Source organism: Pholis gunnellus (genome assembly GCF_910591455.1).
Source record: "Pholis gunnellus genome assembly, chromosome: 1".
NCBI lineage: Eukaryota > Metazoa > Chordata > Actinopteri > Perciformes > Pholidae > Pholis > Pholis gunnellus.
Genome location: NC_136528.1, coordinates 5,505,708 through 5,519,493, shown reverse-complemented (window position 1 = coordinate 5,519,493; position 13,786 = coordinate 5,505,708). Strand labels below are relative to the sequence as shown.

General features: G+C 38.9%; 1 protein-coding gene across 1 annotated transcript in view; it reads right to left on the bottom strand.

The window, feature by feature from the left end:
- Window positions 1-3,967: 3,967 nt before the first annotated feature.
- LOC306694212 (uncharacterized protein) overlaps window positions 3,968-13,786 on the bottom strand; it is a gene marked incomplete at its 3' end in the record, with an annotated part of 81,188 nt that continues 71,369 nt past the window's right edge. Inside the window, exons 17-21 of the mRNA XM_079156958.1 lie at window positions 12,391-12,519; window positions 11,179-11,307; window positions 10,082-10,315; window positions 5,515-5,727; window positions 3,968-4,173 (exon numbers count right to left, since the gene is read on the bottom strand). Of these exons, the coding sequence (XP_079013084.1) occupies window positions 3,968-4,173; window positions 5,515-5,727; window positions 10,082-10,315; window positions 11,179-11,307; window positions 12,391-12,519 (911 nt within the window). The remainder of the gene's footprint in view (window positions 4,174-5,514; window positions 5,728-10,081; window positions 10,316-11,178; window positions 11,308-12,390; window positions 12,520-13,786) is intronic.

Sequence of the window (13,786 nt, the reverse complement as noted above, 5' to 3'; positions counted from 1 at the left end):
CTGACGTGAAGGAAGGATCAGAGCGTCCTCGGTGTTCAGTTGTCGTCCTCTCTAAGCCCTAAAGAAAAGACGACGTCACATCCTGATTGGCCGAGAGCAGAAAAGCACCAAGCTGCTCTCAGTTCTAAACTATGAGCCAACAGGTGATCTGAGAAGAAACCTCCAATCAACTCAGGTGAACTGTGACATTCAGCTGAAATCAATTGGGGGAAACGCAAGTACCAAAGAATGAGGAACTGCTCCAGTTTCAAACGAAATACAACAGATTAATCATTTACAATCAATAACATCCCTAATTGAAATTCAAACAGTTTGTGTAATGAATCGCCTCCGGAACAACTTTATCTATTTTCGGTGTTCAATTCAATATAATTGACTTTTTCTTTCTCTCAAACTGAAATTAATGAGAGCGTACTTACCACTCGTTTTGTCTGAGGACATTATCTCCACTTTCCCCTTTTAATCAGCACCAAATTACAAAGTCTTCACTGAGCGAGAGCTACAAAGCATCGCCGCTAATTAATCAGGACTAGTGGGAACCTTAAAGGCCCAACAGGTGTTTGTTATTGCTCAGACTGAAGGAGAGCAATGATTGGACACATGGGGCTCCAGAGGACTTGAACTAAGAGGTCCAATCAGTGACAGCATGACTCCCACTGTGTGGTCCACAAGCTTTGGGAAGAACTTCCCTCTCTCCAGTTGAAACAGGAACTGTCGTAACATTTCGTTACTATGGTTTCATATCAAGCGACACACTGTGATAATTAGCGACACAAGTAACAGTGTGGACATTATCATCCTTACATTCACATCACATGAAATATATGGATGAGAATCAGATACAGAATCTCACACAGGACAGGAATTGCTTTTGTTTGCTGCATAAACAAGAAACTAATATAAAATAAAAATACAATAAAATATTTTTTTAAATTCCTAAAATAAAAGAGTATATTTTCTCGGGGATATGCAAGAAAATAAACCATTCTTCCTTTGTGGCATTTATCTTTTTCTTTTGCAAACATCTTGTTTTTAACTTTCGATGTTCATGAGCTGCTCTGTTTTTGCAAACGTTCATGTCAATATAGGTCAAAGGAAAACATCTACTGGACTAGACTTTTTTAGACTAGACATTTGATCCTAAAAGCAGTGTTTTAAGTCTGTGTGAGAATATTAAATATCTCAGTTTGAGCAGTTTACGTTTGGACACATCGTTGTCCATGACAAATGACAAATGCTGCTGCACGTTGGTCAATAAGTCAGCATCGATGAAGACTCGCTGCTGGAGGCTTTTACTTTCTACTTTCACTTCACGCTAATTAGTTTAGGATGTCACTAAATAAAACAAAGAGTGTAAGTGGGTAGAGAGAGAGGGTAAGGTCGGTTTGTACTTGTAGCAGGAGAAAAGCAAAGGTAACATTAATTTAATAACAATGTCAACGATAACAACTAAACAGTGAGCCAGCATGAGCAACACCAAACTGACTTCAGTCACCGTTCATTTAGTTTTTAATGGAAAAATGTCTGTGAAAAAAGGCCAATGGTCGTTTTCCCAACTCTGACAGCAGTTTAACATATTTATAGTTTCTTTGAAAATATTTTACATAATGTAATGTGACAAGACTAAAGGGCTGTGTTCAGTCTATAGACTGTGTATAAGAAGTGGACGTGGTCACCGTGACGTCATTCATTGGTTTGTGCACTGACTGATTTGAAGCCTCAAATTCGACAATTTCGCTGTCGCCATCTTGGATTAGGCCATCGCCATGTTGTTGTTTTTTGCAACCAGCTAACAGGAAGTGACCATATCTGGACTGAGGAGGAGTGACGTAGACACGCCGTATACGTCTCTGGTAGAGACCTGTCAATCACTGTGTAGCCCCGCCCCTAAAGCATCCCCTGCTTTATGGTCTGTTTGACTCTAAACGATGATGATTATTAAATGTCAGCTGCTGCGTAACAAGACATGACACCACTCCCCTGAGCTACGACAACTTTATTGAGTTTAGGGCTTTAAACAAAAAGACCAACACGCAGCACTCGATACATCTACTGAAGCTGAAACTATTGTTTGGATCAAAGCCGGAGGAAAGACGTATGCGCAAGATAACATTAGAATAAAATGGAACAAAAATAGGAAAACAAATACATGGGACAACAAAGCTGTTTGCATCTGATTGTCAACATGTCAACACGTTATTGCTATTTGCCAAACGTATAATTGTCAGCATTTTTAACAATAGTAACCTGTTTGAAAAAGTATGTCTGTTTCATATGTAATGTGAGAAACAGTTGCCACAATGAGATTAGAAACACATTTTCATTATGTTTGGGAACAGAAATCCAGTGATTTTGTAATGACATTAATTCATTAAACGTGTTTCAAATTCAATTGTGAAGCAAATTTCAAGCAAACAATTTGAAATGTTGCAAAAAAGAAATGTGAATTAGACGTGTTTCCGTCAAGTGGTTTGGAGAGAATAAACTCAGCTACAGTGTAGTTTGGTAAGAAGTTGGCTCTTCAGGCTACACATGGCTTTCATCCGCCAGTAAACAGAGTAGAAGAAGAAGAAGATAAAGAAGAAGAGGTTGTGAACCAGACACAAAACAACCCATGAATATAGAAACTGGATTCAGCGTTGGAGGCGGCGCCACTTTCATTCCTATGAAAGTTACTGCATGAAGCAAAAAAAGTTCAACTTCCGAGTATAAAATCCAGCTAAAGTTACCCGGATCTTCCTTATTTTGGGGTCCATAGAGAAAGCGCACTAGCGTTATCTTTAGCCTCGCCTCCCACAATCTCATTCACATGAACTGAGGAAAGAAAATAACTCAACAACTTTTAGGACATAATGATTTAAATAAGGGCTATTCAAGTGTTTGGACTAGGAGGTGATTCACCTCCAAAAATGTAAGTCAATGGGAAAAAGTATTTTTGGGCCACATGGCATCACGTGACAGACCAGGAAGTTGTAATTCTGCCGTTTGGCCACTACGTAAAATTAGTTTAAAAAGCCCCGAAAAAACGTGTAAAAATGTGCTGCTTTTCTTCCCCTCATGTGACTGAAACTGAATAGTTTAAAACGACAATTAATCGATTAATTGGAAATAATAATCTGAACATTAATCAGTAATGAGAATAATCCTTAGTTGCAGCACATGAAGCATGTTTCAGATCGGAGTGGCTCCCATGTTGAGACAGTCAGATGACAATAATAAAAGGACATAATAAGGGTATTCCTGGCTAAATATTATATCTTGAATAATCTTTGGCATGCACGTGTATTAAGCTTGACACAACAAAATAAAAAAAAATCACAATAATAAATACTAGTGCACAGTAAGTGTACTCTGTCTACAGTACATACAAAAAGATAACTTTTCAGAGAGAAAATATGGATCCCCGTCAGGATCATTAAATATGTAAACAGGAAATAAGAAACGATGTGTAAAAATACCAGCATTATACAGGTAATGTAGATCTGACCAGACTGCACTTCTTCACATACTTTTAAGGAGTAATGAGCACCTTTTTCTCCAGAGTTTTCACACTGTACAGGTTTGGAGACATAATGCCCGTGTGATGCTTCCTCATTGTCCAGGTCTGGTGGATCCAAAGTGGGCCTCAGTCTCAACAATCCCACCCACATACATTTACAGTAGTAGTTAAGTCTTTGTTTTTCCCCTCCGATCGTCCTGGACTTTCCTTCTTCTGACGCACATCAGTGTACCAGAGAGAAAAGGTAACACTTTGTGTGCGTTTATATTTCCCTCTGTTGACATTGATGAGAGGGACTTTACAATACAACACAAAGTATGTAGTATTGATTGGATATAATACAGTGATAAAATATCAAACAGTCACAGCACTGCAGGGAGGAGATTCTCTCACACACCAGTTCCCTGGTCCTGGGAGCACTGGTCCAGTATCCAGTCCAGTCTGGGACGGGTGAGGGGGGGTGGGGGTCTAGAGCAGTGAGCTGGTGGGGCTGCCGGGCAGGGGGGGGCTGTGGCTGTGCAGGGTGAGGCTGTGGCTGTGAGACGGACTCGGGCGCATCGGCAGCAGGTCGTAGTGGCTCGGGATGTGGCTGTTTCTGGGCAGGTCGTACGGGTTCTGAGGGTAACTGGGAACCAGCACACAGCCGGCTCCCTGCACGATACTGATGGTTGGTTCTGGGAGAGAGAGTGGATGTCGACATGAACTCAGTTTTTTTCATCATTTTTGATAACTTTATCATTTAATTCTCATCTCAAACGTGACGATTTGCTTCTTTTCTTTTATATTTTTATATTATTGTAAACTGAATATCCTCTTTTTTGGACAGAACGTAACCAACACTAACTTGTGATATTTCAAAAGACTAATCAGTTAATCGACGAATCAAAAAAACATTTCAGATTTATAGAAAATTAAATCGTCATCACTTGCAAGACCTAAATAATTAGAGGTTTATTTTATTTGTAAAATGAAGAAATATTTAGCTTTATCACTTCTGATTTTGCAAGTTTTAGTTCCTTAAATACAAACTGTGTAAACTTAATTTATATACCCTTATTGTCACTACATTTTAGGCTTTTTAATAATCAAAACTGTAAATAAAATACAGACACTCAGACGCTTAAGGACAACAATATCCCCATTAAAACCAAAGTTTTTGATCCCATATTACAGCATAAAATCAAGCATTTTATTATATCAGATTTTTAATCTGTAGTCCTGGCTTCTAAATTGTAGTTTTTACTATTTTCAACCAGATTAATTAAGTCGTTTTCTCATGTTTGCCCACTGGAGTTAATACATGTTATTCTTATGGTGTCCACTACGGGCATCACTGCTGTATTATAGAGTTAATACATGTTATTCTTCTGGTGTCCACTAGGGGCATCACTGCTGTATTATGGAGTTAATACATGTTATTCTCCTGGTGTCCACTAGGGGCATCACTGCTGTATTATAGAGCACTTCATCAAAATCCATGTTGTTGCTAATCTTTGACGTATCCCACACTTGGAAAAAATAGAAACCCTAGCATTTAGTGTACAGAAAATAATTCAATTGTTGGGTTTTTTTTTCCCCCATAAAAAACAACAGTGGCATTATGTAAACAAATATAAAAAAAAATCTGAATATGAAGAAATATTTGGTAATTATGATCAGGACTGATGTTGGTTAAAAGATTTAACTCAGTAAAAGTGGAAACTAATATGAATATATAGTATTTTTATGGCCGCTCGTTTACATTGGACCAACAATTTATTTATAAGGAATAAATGCATAATGTAGATTTTCTGATTTTAAATGTTTTTTTTGTTTTCTTTTACCATAAAGTCATTTGCTTCAAATTGATTCTTTGATTGTTTAGTTGTTACCATCTGTGGTTAAGTTTACTTATATTTTAGAATTTAAATATAAAATATATTTACATATTGCCCCAGTCTTTATGTGAGAATACAATTTAAAGTTAAATGTGATCGAAACAGTGACAAGCTAACCCCCTCATGTCGTAAACGTACCCATGTCGTAGACGTTCTTGGCGGGCGCGGTGGTCGCCGTGGCCACGATGGCGGTGGAGCAGCAGTGGGTCATGTGATCTTGGTGACCCGGTGACTTCATCTCCACGTAGCTGCTCTCGGAGTGTTTGCAGGCGGCGGGCGCGTCGTTGATGGTGGCGTATGGGTTTTCACTGTTGAGGGAGCAGGTGCTAGACAACGAGCCCTTCATGTAGTCTGGAAGATAAAGAGCGTCAAACCTTCATGTGTGGAGAGAAGACGCTCTGTGACTCCTTCACATGGAGCTGTTATAAAATACTGTCATTGAAGGTCTGTCCACTGTACGCTCTCCATCATACTGCTGCCGTATTCATATTAATTAAAGGATAATATTCTTCTATAAAAGTCAAAACTACAAACTATTTTTAAAAATCAAAACAAAAGATAAACTAAAACAAGCAGCTTTTCCGCTTCCTCCTTGTTTTTATGAATTATATAAGAAATATTTCCTGAAACCCGTTTGACTCGGTCATCACAACAGTTATCATAGTGACCAAGTTGCTTTGTGATAACGTGAATTATCAGCAGGGCCGCTCACTCAGATGATGGCTCTAACACATTTCTGTAGATTCTGCTTTTAGAGGATGAAGCTGCCGTCATTTTTCTCATTTGTCAAAAAATCTAACTTTCTCACAAAACTATTCTAAACTTCTAAAGACTCTCCTAAAATCCTATTTCCTAAAACAGCTGGTCACTGTAGTTTTTTATTCAAATAAACAGGAGGAAAAAGTGCGTTTGTTAGGGACTATTTTTAGCAGCGGATTAATCAACATTTGGGAATCACCAGACTCATCCTGTAATAAACACACATGTTAGAGACAACAACAGTTTCACTGCAAGGACAACATCAACATTCAAAGGCAGTTAAAACAGAAGAAAAGACAGCATTCGGTTATTGAAAAGGAAAGACCCCCCCGGGTGAGTTTTGGGAGTGATGGGGGTCGAAGCAGAGAAGGAACAACACACAGAGGAGTCGGATTCGTCCTGCAGAGACACAAAATAACATGTAAACAACATCAGTTACAAGCGTTGCATTCAAGGACACGGAGCATTCAGGTACAGGCGTGGATCCCAGAGGGTTATTCATGCTGCACACAGCGCCGTCTCATCCACGTTTAAACTTTAATTATTAAAAAACAACACTCCCAACTTCACAGGTGAGTGAAATCTCTTCCTCCTTTTGAAGGAAGAATCTGCTCTTCTCTCATCAAGAGTTACAGAACTCTGTTAATCTCTGTTCTACTTCTACTTCTGATAGATTCCTACATTTCCCAGAAATCCTTTGGCCAACCTTTGGTGTGTTCATTGCATTTTGAATAAGTCACACTACTAAGTCACCTACTAGTTTTGGAAGGTCAAAGTTTTTTTGTCAGGGTTATTTTTTTCTCCCTGCACGATAAACACAAGCTACATATATTGTTATGTAAATAAGTAAAACTCACCTAAATATAATCATATAGTGGTAATATTGTGATCCAAGCTGAAACAATGTTAGTATTACTATTTCTGTATATATATATACACTCCCTTATCTTTTAAAACAGCAGGGAGGGGAGGGTGGATTCTTTTTTTTTTACCTTATTTTGAAATTAAAAATCCAATAAAAAAAAAAAAGAAAATAATTCTTGAACACTTGAAATGAAATAAAAACATGTAACTGCCAAAACTTTTTTTTTCACGTTTCATATATGAAAAAAATTACGGAACTTGCAAAGAATATCCTGGCAAAACTTATTTTCACCTGTTCTTAAATCATAAGAAGAGAAAATAATTTTGATTCGACTTCGCTTTGTTTTTTCTCATTTGACCTCACAGGGCTTCCGTAGCTGGCAGTCTGGATACTGATCCTGATATATGTTCGAATTATCCAACATTAAGAAAAGTAATCTGTTTTTCTAAACACATTCTAATAGTATAAATAATCTATCCATCTAATCTACATAATCAATAAGATACTTTATAAACCTTTGAAAACTCGGAGTTAGAAGAACTGCTTATTAGCTTCTCTGTTTCCGATTTGATTTTCTCTCACATACGATCACATGTGAATTCCAGTCAAACATAATTTTACATTTGGTTTAAAAAAAAATATAAGAAACTGCAGTACGAGGTTCAAAATGCAAGCTGGGCAGTCATTGGTCGAGGGGAACTGTTCGAGCAAGAGGATTGGCTGAGGGGTCGGAGGTTGATGAGGTCACGCGGGATGACTCCGCCCTCTCACTGTACCTCTGTAGCGCGGCTCCACGTGGTAGCTGTAGCGCCGGTCGATGCAGTAAACACCTGCACAGAAACCAGAGAAAAGAAAGAACTACTTCTATGTACTCTTGCGTATTTGTACTCCGTTACTGCGGATCAATATAGATCAGTATAGCTTATCTAGCTGTGTTGGTGACGTAGATCGCGTAGTTCACTGATCAGCTTCACACCAAACTAAATGATACTACGACAAATATGACAAACAGACTTGTTTTTAAAAATGATCTTTTAAATTGACAAACACCATGTGTGTAATTCAAACGGGATAAAACATGATTTGTCTTTGTGGCCAAACTTGGCTTAACTGCTTAACTTAACCAAAAATAACTACTAAACACTAAATGAAACATTTCGGGGGATAGTTTCATTAAATACAATTAAATAACAATAGAATGATTTGATTCTAAATTGTTTTTGGGGGAAGATGTCTTTAGTTTTTTCATAGCAGATCAAAATGCATCGCACCAGAAAAGTAAAATGTTCATGTGATCAGCAGGAACTATAAACCTGCAGCGTCAGAATACAGACTGTCCTTCAGTCCTCACATGTTTCGTTCCAATCGTCCTAAAATAAAATGAAGCAGACTGACCCATGTCGCTGAGGTTACAGTAGGCCCCCCACTCTGGAGCGCTGTTCCTGTTGCGCTTCTTTTTCTTCATCTGGGAAACGCACAGAGAGTGAAAACACGTGAGAAAGCGCGCACTAAAAACATTGTTGAAGAAAATGGGGGTTGACTTGCTTTTGGAGACTCGATGGGACTTTATGAAGTGACTTTGCTTTTGTTAACATAACTGTTGCTGCTCCGGAAACAATATTCAGTTATATCTAAATAAGAAATAACTTCTAATCCTGTTCTGAATTTATTTGTTTTTAAATTCTATATATGTTTTTAAAAGCAATCCTTTAGTCATGGAAAAGAGTATTGATAAGAGTTTCTCCTTGTAGTAAAGATAACTCTCTACTACCTAAAGGTCCACGTTAGTTCTCTGACACGCTTGGAAATGGAGCGCTGAGCTCAGCGGTATTTAGTTGGTTGCAATCTGCAACTCCACCACTAGAGGCCACTACATCTCGCACACTGTTCCTTTAAGGTAAACTGCTGTGAGCACCATGAAGTTCTATTCACAGCACCTGTATTGAGTTGAAGGCAGAAATCTCTAAACCTCTGTGTTCACATCATGGTGCTTGGTGCTCAAACAGTCACAGTTGATGGACGATGTTTTCCTCATGTTGAGTTTTTAATGGGAAGATGTCGGCCATTTTATCTGAGCAGAGAAATGTTTTTGGTGCTGCTGTTTACATTCATTATGATGCAAATTTAACAAATGCACGACAGGAATGTTCTGCGGTTTTTGTTGTGTAGCAAACAAGCTACAAATGAATTCTGTTGCATCCCTGTGTTGCATAATGACAATAAATGAAATTTGAATACTATTATTAAACCAAAACTGACTGGATAAGATAAGTGAGAAAATCTCTTTACTGTAAAAAAATGTAAATAACAAATATCCCTCGTATACTCAGAAATCTGAAACGTCTCTACAAAAACCAGCTGTAGCTGAAATCACACCTGCAGACGTTCAGCACAAGAACAAGTGAGAAAGTCCTTTGAACCCACCTTGGCGGCGCCCCTCTTGTCCGGCTTGGCGTAGTGTCCGGCGTAGCTGCAGGGCCCCAGAGTTCGGTAGCTGGGGTTGGAGAAGCATCGGCCTACGGAGCTGTTACTGGGAGAGGACTCTGGAGAGGAGAGCAGGCCTGTGCACTGCAGCCCTGCTGTCACCACAACCAGCACATGTTCTTATACAGCTTCCCCCTCTACAACGTCAACACAACACACAGGCATGTGCACACGCACACAGCGCACCAGGTATCTAAGCACTGACAGGTAACTCCAGCTGGAACCGAGAGGAGGAACTTCAGTGTTGTAGAACATTTTCTTTACCTGCTTATTCCTGTTTATGCTCATAGAAGGATAAGAGCTACACAGATTCATTAGTTAATCATTTATCACGCAAAAAGGACAAACATTTGCTGCTTTTATCCACTAAAACGTGGGAATTTGCTGCTTTTCTGATTGATATCATTGTAAGTTTAATATCTTTAGCCTGAGACAAAAGAAACCACATTCCACATTGTCTGACATTTTATAAACTAAACTCTTAATTAAAGAATAAGTTCCAGTCGTAGTCCAGGTGGTCCAGTCTGCTCGGATGTATAAAGGAAGAAAGCCCCCTGGAGGAAAAAGCAAAGCACCCAGAGATCCGGACGTCTTTACCTGAGAGGGAGTAGTCGGTGGAGTTGATGTGCAGGGCCGGCGTATAGGTGACGCTCGGCACGTGGTGGCCTTTCTCTCTCTGCCGGTAGCGGAACCAGACCACCAGGCCGAGCATGGCCATGATGAGCAGCAGCAGGAAGATGATGCCCAGGACGGCGCCGGCTGACTGGCGCTCTGAAGCCAGAGCCGGGCTGATCTTGGTGTAGGGGTTCAGTTCCTCCATCATCAGAGCCGCTGAGGGAAACAGGGAACAGGTGAACACCTGAACTCCTGTAACTAACAGGCAGTATAGCTTCAACCAATCCTCATAAGAAAGCTGCTACGAGGAACTTTCTGTTCGCGTTGGTCTTCTCATCCCTGAGGACTAAAGTGGTAGTGCTTCTGAGCACCAGACTCCCTTCAGAAAACTTCTCATTTTACTGCAGCAGGGTCTGACAGTCTGCCCCTCTCAGTCCTGGTTCATCTTCTCTCTGATGGTCTCGTTTACTGAAGGAGGTCATATAGAGGATCAGGACTACACTGAGACTGGTTCATATAGAAGATCAGGACTAAACTGAGACTGGTACAAATAGAGGATCAGGACTGTTACAGAAAAAGACGTAATCAGATTACCAATACATTTAGTAAAAATGGGGATTACCAGCAGGTTTACAGTTTTAAAATGCACTTAAAATAAAACCCAAACCCTGACATGCACATTCAGGCACACACTACGACACTTCTCACATATTGGCCTCTAACGTTTGTGAAAAAAATGATTTCACTGGGAGGAAATATTGTTTGTTATGTTTCCATCTTTGGCAAATTAACTACACTCCAAATAAAAGTGTAGGATGGTGGAGAGAGATTTATAAACTATACCCATATATAAAATGCTTTTAGAGGTGCTGGATTATTATCAATGTGTATTAGTAACATGATGTCTATATTTACTTTTTAAATATTACAGTTGACTGTCAATTCTACTGACTTTGAAATTACTTCCTTATGCAGATTTCTGGTGTTCCAGTTGTCTTCTTGAATACTAAAATAATGTATATTCGTGTGTAAACCAGCAGAAAGAAGCAGCATCAAACACCCGTTCCTCCCGCTCTCACCCTGGTCACAGCGGATGCCTTTGAAGCCGATGCTGCAGTAGCAGGTTCCCGTCACGTAGTCGCAGGTGCCGTTGTTCATACACTCACACAGCTGCTGGCAGCCGTAGCCAAACGTCCCGGCAGGACACTCTGGACACGGCGGGAGGTTTAACACGTCGTTAAATCTCACAGAATCATGATATCACAGGTGGAAACTCATAACTCAGATTATCATATTATTAAAGTTACATTCGTGGCTCAGCCAATCATGTGTGCAGATAAGTAGAGCACACACATAATGTGAGGTATTTATACTTGACACACTTTTGTTTTGCTGCAACAAGTTCAATGACTTTATTATAATGTTGATAACTCCACTAACTCCAGACAAAATACACTTTATCTACCAGACAACTTTTTTTTTGTATTTACTTTATGTAGTTATTATACTTGTTTGTGTTCCAACAAAACACTTTTTATTTTACTAACTATGAAAATATATAGGACTTCAATTTTATATTTTACGTAACTTTATTTTCAGTGTTTAGTAAATACTAATACTATATATATATATATATATATATATATATATAGTATTCTAGTGTTATGAAGATCCTTCTCTTATCTATAATTAGCAGTTGGCGATGTGACAAAATCATGTCACATTTTGATATCATGATAGCAGTAAGGAAGTAAGTAAGTATGCAAGTATGTACGTATGTAAGTATGTAAATAAGTAAGTAAGTAAATATGTAAATAAATGAATAAGTAAATAAATAAGTAATTAAGTAAATAAGAAGTAAGTGAGAAATTTAGTCAGTAGGTAAGAAGTAAATAAGTTAGTAAGTAAGAAGTAAATAAGTAACAAAGTAGGTAAGTAGGTATGTAAGTAAGGTAAGTAAGTAATAAGTTAGTAAGTTAATAAGTCAATAAGTAAGTAAGTATTATCATCCTATTATCTTTACTTTGCAGCGGTTGTTGTTGCTGCTGTAATACTTTATTTCCCTGAGCTGGGTCAGTAATGTTTATTTTATCTCAATACACACAGAATGATGTTAAAAGATATAACTAATGTTTATTCCACTAAGATGCATTTCAATATAAAGTATGATCATTCTTAATATGGTGGAAATACGTGAACGTGACATCGATGGAATCACTGCTCCACCTCTAAAGTCTGAAGTCAACAACAACAAAGATGTGCTGACGTACACAGATCATGCAACCACTCACTGAGCTCACAGCTTTGTCCTATGAAGCCCGTCCTGCAGGAACACTGTCCACTGATGTGGTCGCAGTCCGCCCCGTTCTGACAGCGACACACTTCAGCACACTGGGAGCCGTAGAAACCAGTCGAACAGCCTGGAGAGAAACATTTACTACGGTCATGTTGTCTAAAAGAGGTTTTCATACATCAGCTGTTCCACTCTTCAGACCTGAGAGCTGAGCCACAAATATGGAGACGGAAGCAGCTTTTCTGTGATTGGCTAATCTGTTCTGTCACAGTGGGACTAACGAGGCTCTTCTCTGCAGATTAAACCAAACCCAGTTTGCATTTTAGGCAGATTTTAAACAGAAACTCCTGAAGACTCTATAGAGTGGTTGTTTGTCTGTCGGCCTTCTTGTTTCTGGTGATGCAGCAGCAGCAAACTCCAACAAATCAAGGAACAAGACATTCACACAGGTTGTGGACAAACCCAGACATATATACTAATGTGGCCATAACTGTGTGTTGTAAACATCCATTAGATCGAATGTGTTTCTGGTTCAGTTTGGACCATTTATACTTATGTATATATGTACTTATTTTTTTACAATGCAATGATCGCTCAAAACAAACACTTGTGATGTTTGTTTACTAGACCACTAAACCACTAAACTCAAAGATGACTGGTGTTCTCGTGATGACGTTTAGTCGTCTCATTTAAACGCTTTTTTTAAGACACGTAAAAGCTTCTAAATTCACCGTTTACTGACCTATTTTATTGACTCTAAATGGACCATAATTTACTAAATGAACATCATGCTGTATTGAAGAAGACTTGAAACTAGAGATTGAGACCATAAACTCATGTTTACAATGTTTACTGAGGTAATACATCAAGAGAGAAGTAGTCATTTTCTCATAGACTTCTATACAACCAGAGGAGTCGCCCCCTGGTGGACACTAGAGAGAATGCAGCTTTAACACATGAAGCTTTGGCTTCACTCATTAGAACTGGAGGTTGCTGCCTGGTCTGAACTAACTGAACTGAACTACAGCTGTGAAAGTGATCTAAGAAAATGATGGGGTCAGAAAAACATGACTTTATAGTATATATATTTGTTTCCCGAAAAAAAGGAAACCTACTAGAAAGCTACTTGGGCGGCAGCGAACTCGACGAAGATGAAGGAAAGGAGGAAGGAATCAAAGAAAGGAATGAATGTCTTTCAGGATGTAGTTTTTTTTATCTGCCACCAGATGGAGGTGCAAGTATGAGACATTCAAAACAGGGGAACTCTGTGACTCCACTGCAAGAAGTGAGAGCCAATCGATGATGTGCTCTCACTTGTAGCCAGAGTGTATCACTGTTTCCCGTATTAGATCTGTGTGTGAGTGTGTGTGTGTGTGTGTGTGTGTGTGTGTGTG